Source organism: Urtica dioica, chromosome 9, assembly GCF_054948205.1.
Source record: "Urtica dioica subsp. dioica isolate 48M chromosome 9, U.dioica_male_clone48M_v1_H2, whole genome shotgun sequence".
NCBI classification, from domain to species: domain Eukaryota; kingdom Viridiplantae; phylum Streptophyta; class Magnoliopsida; order Rosales; family Urticaceae; genus Urtica; species Urtica dioica.
The window spans coordinates 26,427,896-26,435,144 of record NC_142764.1 but is presented as its reverse complement, the minus strand read 5'-3'; the positions used below and the strand labels follow the sequence as shown (position 1 = coordinate 26,435,144).

General features: G+C 38.0%; 1 protein-coding gene across 1 annotated transcript; it reads right to left on the bottom strand.

The window, feature by feature from the left end:
• Window positions 1-808: 808 nt before the first annotated feature.
• PHV (Homeobox-leucine zipper family protein / lipid-binding START domain-containing protein) lies at window positions 809-6,894 on the bottom strand. Its single transcript, XM_089626898.1, has 18 exons — window positions 5,978-6,894; window positions 4,728-4,887; window positions 4,529-4,644; window positions 4,342-4,432; window positions 4,132-4,227; window positions 3,932-4,045; window positions 3,765-3,848; window positions 3,523-3,678; window positions 3,357-3,431; window positions 3,166-3,272; window positions 2,882-3,056; window positions 2,597-2,788; window positions 2,421-2,501; window positions 2,196-2,330; window positions 1,764-2,095; window positions 1,473-1,584; window positions 1,251-1,400; window positions 809-1,162 (listed from the first exon to the last, which is right to left on the bottom strand). Exons 1-18 carry the CDS (start codon window positions 6,205-6,207, stop codon window positions 1,016-1,018), a joined length of 2,553 nt encoding a protein of 850 aa, XP_089483024.1. The 5' UTR covers window positions 6,208-6,894; the 3' UTR covers window positions 809-1,015.
• Window positions 6,895-7,249: the final 355 nt, after the last annotated feature.

The window sequence follows — 7,249 nt, the reverse complement described above, 5'->3', positions numbered from 1 at the left end:
TTTAGGAGCTTTGGAAAATGTGTCAGAGGATCAAATTTGTTTTGGCTCATCATCAACTTCGTTCTCTGTGTATTGTGATCAATCAATCCCCAATATATATATTTATGATGATGTAAAAATAAATAAGCAATTGAAAAAATGGGAGGCCATTTAATTGAATAGTCATAAAGGGAAAAAATTAATAATCACTCTAGGATTGTAAAATATCAAATCCAAGCTTGAAGCAAGAGCAAGCAAGATCTTCCACATAAGTATGAAACATATCCCTTTTTTTAATTTTTTTTTACCTTTAACATTGCAAAAATAAATTAATAAAAAAATAGTCAAATGAATAAATGCAAACAGAAATAAACAAAATTGTACCTCAGAAAGAACATAAATGTCTTGCAGGCGCTGTTTTCTGTTTTGTGGACCTATTTTACCAACAAATTATGAAAAATAAAACTAACAACTTCAATATTTCTCAGTCCAGTTTGAAATATAGTCGATGAATCTTCTTCCTTATTACATTTATTTATCCTCTTTCCTTTATTGTTAGATTCAGATCGTCGTATACTCTATTATTTTTTTTAAAAAAAAATCATATGTATCACCATAAAACATAAATTGTTCCATGTTTGGAAATTTATAAAACATAATAACAAATTGTATAGATCTGAGAAAATAAGAAAATGAAGATAGTAAACAGATGTCCTTTTATACTTTTATACTAATAATAAATAATATAAATTGTTCCACGTTAGGAAAATTATAAAATCAAAATAAACAGCAACAGATCTGAGAGACTAGAATTCAGAATATCACAGGATAGCAAATCAGACGTTCTTTTATACTAAAAATAAATATGTTCGTACATAACATACCCACTTTACGGACAATAACCAAAAATTAAAAACATACATAACAGACTTGAAGTTCCCATGAAAAACTTGGTAGCTGTCTATGATATGATATTAATAGAACTAAGATAAAAAAACATAACTTAATAATAAAAGTAATTATAATTAGTCAACGGTCAGGCAAAAGACCAGTTGACGAACATAAAGGCCAAACAGTGATTGGTATCATCGTCGTTAAGTACTTTCCACGCCACAGCTTGTTCATAAGAAACCGCTCTTCCCATACTCGACACACAAATACCCGCCGGAAGATATGCAAAACCCTAAACAAACGAGACCGGACTTAGAATACGAAACTTGACGCACAAGGAATCTCCCGACAAATGATTATGATTTTTTTCAGACACTTACTTGCTGCATGATTTTGGAGAACTCGGAGCAGAGGATCTTCCGACCAGGCTCGTCGAGAATCTTGTCGAGCATTATGTCTTGGAGAGCCACGAGGGTTGTCTCGAGCATGTCGAGCCCGGCCTGGTTCGCAAACGTAAATACCGGAGAGATCTGCGCCCATGAAATATACATAATTATAAATAAATCAAATAAATTATGGGTTTGTAAAAAATAGTCGTTTACGTTTGTTTTCACGGAGCAGCACAGAATAGCATCGGAATGAAGCCAAAGTTGCTTCAGAATGGCATCTCCGGAATTCGACTCGACTTGGAAAATATCTCCGCTGGTGTGCATCCTAAATTCGCCGAAAAATGACATTTTAGCAAGCAAGACATTCTAATTTTTAGTCCCTGGACTAATCATCATCCTCTTAATTTTCTTTCATAAATTAATTAGCGCCAAAAGAGAGTTAGCCACTAAACAATCATATGCCAAAACTAACTTATAACAAAATATAAAGAAGTTGTGTCGAACCTGTAACTACGGCAAATCCAGTGGGCCAGAGTGAGGGCCTCGGGGGAGTGAGGCAGCGGTTTGGGCCCGGAAGGAGACACGAGCCTCGACGGAGCGATCGCCATCGCGACCCGCTGGACCGACCCGACCACGCCTCTGACGTACTGGCGGGCCATGTCAGCCACGCTGTCTCTCATGTGGCTCTCGAACGTGAACTGGAACGCGATCGTCAGAACCGACCGGAGATTGTACCCTCCTGCGGCTTCTGACTCGCCGGCGGCCCGAGATCCGCCGCCGGACCCGACCTCGAGCGCCGACGCCAGATCGAGAGTACGAGTGCCAGTCGGAGCGTCCTGAGTTTAATAACAAGATCCACAAAAAAAAAATGTTTTAAATTAAAATAAGTACGGTAAGAGAATACAACAACGGCAACAAAAAAATTCGGTACTGAACTGTCTTCGGATCCAACGGAATGAGTCGGAAGCCGGACGGCAATAGCGGGGCTTCATCGGCGAATGACTCGTCGATCGGTGCGAAAACGAGTTGAGCGCAAGAACCGACTGCGTTCTCATCAACGCCGCTGCATAGCTGTTCGGTATATATAAATACCATATATCAAAAAAATAAAAATACAAATTATATTATGGCATTATATTCATAAAGTTAGTGCTAACTAACCTGTAGTAGGTACATATCACGGGCTAAAGCAACTTCTTCGGGTGAGAAAGCATGACCCTCCAACCGAACGACCTCGAGAAACTGATTTTTGGTCATGGTATGAGAACACAATTGAAACCTTCGAAAAAAATTGGCGGTTGACTTGGTTGACAAGTTATTATTATTTTTATGATTACCTCTTCGTTTTCGACAGTGTGGGCCAAAGGCAAAATGACCTGGCTGCTCGGAAATCCACCGGCTCTGGCGGCGCAGGGAATCGAGTAAGGACTGGATTTGAGGCACGAGGCCGAGTAGGCGTCGATTCCATAATCGGCCCATTCCGATCGGTGCTCCCTCAAAAAACGGACGAGTAAAGCCGGAGGAACATTCTAAGGACAAAATTGAAGGAATTTTTATTTGTAACATATTTTTTAAGGAATGTTTGCATTGGTTGTGGTAGTTGTTACGGTTTCTAGAAGTACCTGAAGAAGCATCGATGCCTTGGCGCACAAGACACCTCCGAACGATGGGAACATTGAGGACCCGATAAATTTGTTGGACGACGAGTTTATGACGATGGTTACATCGTCGGCTCCGTCGCCACCCAAAACCGACCATCCATCATCGACGAACCCGTTCACAGCATCATTGAAACCCCTGTCAAGTCATTAAAAATAATAACTTTAATAAAGAATGCTAAGCCAAGAGAGTTTCGAAGTGAATGAAGATCTTTTTATTTTATTATTATTATTATTACTATTATTACCTACACAGCCTCTGACTGAATGTCCTCAAAACAGCGGGTTGTCGACCTCCACCGTACTGAATTTCTCCGCTGCTTTCTTGGGCAATTTGACGAATGTGTCGCAAAGCCTAGACGCGCAATCTCATTATCTTCACAATATTAATAAAATTAACAAAAAAAGAAAAATAAATTTATATAGTGCTGATTCTCACAGCAATAGAGGTTTTGTGAGCAAGGATTTTGGACGATTCATATAGCGGCCTCAGAACTTCGGGTACGCTCCAAGCCTGGTGCATGGACAAAAAAAAATCTTCCATTAAAGTGCCCGATCCAACCAGAGATCGGTAAAGACAGGTAATTTAAATTTATGTAACTCACATCGAGATCGACGTGATCAACAATGTTTATAATGGAACCGCCTCCTTCACAAGGTCGGATGAGATACCCACTTGGAAGCATTTCGGCTCTTATGAAACACGATGTCGTGGGGCCGCTAGGGCCACCGGTTGACGTTGTCAACGACCTCTCGCATATCTGCAATAAATTTAATCATAAAGAATGATTTAAAAAATATAAAATAAATAAAAAATGACTAATGACAACTCGTTTTGCAATTTTACCACAAGACTGTTGTCTTCCAGAGTAGTGGTGTATCTCAACGTCCAGTAGTCACGCGCCGCCGCTAAGGTCGTTGGTGCGTACGTCTATCATCGAAACGCCGTAACATAAATTTAACGACGCAGCCAAGGAATAAAACGTCGTAACAATTTCAACCAAAAAAACAAACCTGCATGTAAACGAGTTCGATCGTCCCACCGTTCCCGGCGGGAATGACACTCATGACGTTGAGGCAACGGCAGTCGCGATACCAAGATGGACGATCTTTGAGAATCTCAGCGACCTGAACAATAAATTTCATTTAAATAAAAAAAAAATGCATTACATAGAATATAAATATTTAAAAAATAAAAATAAAGGTAGAATTACCTTGGCAGGCTCGAGGCTCACAAGACCACAGGCCCGTGCTGCAACCCCGCTACAATTGCGGGAAATAGCAACGATGCCAATAGAATCCGGACCAGGCTATATAACATAAAAATAAATCAATATAAAAAAAATCAAAATATATATAACATAAAAATAAATAAAAAAATTTAAAAAAAAAAATAGTGTTGAAAAGGAAGCAATGCAATATACCTTCATCCCAATCATCTGAACCCAGTCAACAGCGGTTCCAGTAGCCTTGGACAGGAACTCTGCTAGGGTCTCCTCGGCGATCGCCAAGAGACTTTTCCAACCAAAACATAAATTCAGAAATTATTACAATAAACCACTTTTATTATTAAAAAAAAAAAACGATGAACTAATTAAATGAGAAAATTACCCAGCTGGGTTGGCATCCCGTTGGGGATGCGTAGGAGTTGGGTTTTGCTGTTTTTGTTGGTTCTGACCACTCATGACCACAGACTCACAACTATTGTCCGTGGTCGTCCCAGACGGCTGCGAAAAAATTCAATGCAACTAAGAACTACATTGTAGCCTGTAAATATGGTTTCAAATCACATTGGGACAGAAATGCTTACAGTATGAAGTTGGGTTCGCATATAACCGTTCTCGTAAACCAAATGCGAGACCTGTTTCTGCAAACGGTCGTTCTCCTCCATCAAAAGTTTGTTCATCGCGCTCAGCTTTCGGTTCACCGTCTGAAGCCGAGAAGCCTCTTTCCTCTGCTTCTCTCGGCATCTTCCAATAATAAAATGCCAATTAAGATTAGCTAGGAAAAGTTTTTGTTACATAAAATCATTCTACTATTGACATTCGAATTCATATCTTAAGGGTATTTTAGTCCAAAGAATCATATTTTTTCGGTTTTTATGAATTATCAGTCATACTTTTTCACAAATTTCTCTACATATATGATATAGATGTTTAAGTCTTGAAGCTTTGAGTATTCAAGACAAAGTGAATATATAATAATAATAGCAGGCTACAAAGACGTTAAACAAGAGATACTATTATACACCTCATGCGTTGTCATTATCTATTTAATTGAATCCCAGAAAATGGTGACAGAGTTAGAAATTATGATAAAGCAAAGAACCCCTTTTACAGTTGAGTTTGTCAGACATTAAAATACAAAAGCTTTATTTCAATTATGCCTACGGACAGCAATAATCTAATAGAAAAAGTAACAAAAAAAGGTAACTAAATAATAAAATTAATATATTTTCCATCGGAAATAGACAAAAGAGAATCCTTTTTCATCGAGCAAACAACAAGGAAAGCCAAATTGAACCGAAAATCATTTTTGTAAAAAAAAAAAAGAGAGAGAGAGAGCGCACGCATAAAAAGCGAATTTTTTTAAACTAACACATAGTCTATCTATATACTCTATAGTATAAAGATATATTAGTTAATATTAAAATACATAAAAGTAACATTGGTACTACTATTAAAAAGAAACGGAAATGAAAAAGGGCACATGAAAGTAGAGCCAAATTTCCGCAACTTCACAGGCAAAACAGGAAAGCAGAGAAAGAAGATCACGCCAATATACTTTGAACAGCATTTGTGACATCATCAAACCCCATACCCTAGACACTCGATATACCTTGCCGGCTTGCCCTAGTATAATTGCCTGAACAAAATCCATTTTAAAAAAAAAAATAGTAATAACATTCCTAAAATAATAATAATAATAAAATGCACAATTTGTAGCAAAAAAAAAGGTACTAAAACTCTTTTTTTGTTGCCCTTCAATCAAAAACAAAACAAAAAATCTTGCGAAACACCAAAGCAAAAAAACAAGGAACAAGAAAAAGAAAGTATTTACCTGCGGTTTTGAAACCAGACTTTGATCTGTTTGGGCTCAATGTTAGAGAGAATGGGACACTCTCTGATGAGCTGTTGCCTTCTGAGAGAGCTGGGCTTTGGGCATTCAGAGTAAACCCTTTCCAGAGCTTCGACTTGCTCTGGCGTGTACCGAACGTACTTGCTGTTATCCATTTGGTTCTGAAGCTCCTTCAAGCTGTTATTGCTGTTGTTGTGCATCATCAGAGCCATGGTTTTTGATCGTTGATCTTGAGAAGGAAAAAAAAAAAAAAAAAAAGCTGGAAGAGACGACGTGGGTGTCAAAAAGATGATATTTTGGGAAGTGGGTTTGGCTTAGAAAAAGAGGATTTAGTATAGAGTGTTGGGTTCTTGGTCTTCTTCTTCGGCTGAGGCTGAGTTGAGAATTTGCAGGCTCTCTCTACCAAGAGAGCCTCCGATTTCGTTCATGAGCTTTTCAGACAAAGCTCTTTTCTTTCTTTCTCCGTGGTCTCTTCTCTTCTGTGTTTCCTCTTTCAGTTGTGGTGGTGGTGGGTTTGAGAGATGAGCAAAAGTGGTGATGATAAAGGAAAGAGGAAAGAGATGGGTTTTTTCTTTTCTTTTCTTTTGAGTGTTTTTTTTTTTTTAAGAGGTGAGAGTGGTTTGATTTGGTTTGGTGACTTTGGTCTCGTAATGTTGAGCAGTGGTGTCTGGTGGTACTGTTTCGGTGGTCTTTTTCGTTCTCAGACGCTAATCTCGAGATTTTTTTTTTCTCTATACACCAACCCACAGAAAGAGATTGGAGAGAGAGAGAGAGAGGGTTGTGATGTGTTTTTATGTTTCTTTGTTTGTGGCTTTGTATGTGACAGAGATGGCAAGACAGAGAGAAAAAAACAAAGAAGTTAAAAAGCCCAAGTGGCAACGCTATTTTATGGGCATTTTTTTTTCCTTTTCTTATAACAGCTTAAAAGGTTTAGATTAAAAAAAAAGGATAAAAAAGATATTACCCCTCTCTTTCTCTCTCTACAGTACATATGAGATTGTCTTTTTCTCCGATGAATAAAAAACAGAATTATGAAAATCTATTTTTAAGTCTTATTGAGAGGGACTATTAATGTAACAAACTGTGTGATGTGAAAATTGAGAGGAATATAAATGTAGATAGGATCAGAAATAGGATGGCGATATATGAGCTCTCTCTCTCTGGTACTACCCACTACAGTCACTACTAAGTACTACACACATTCCCATAACAAACAAACCAGACGACATACTCACGGACTTATTTATTTATTAT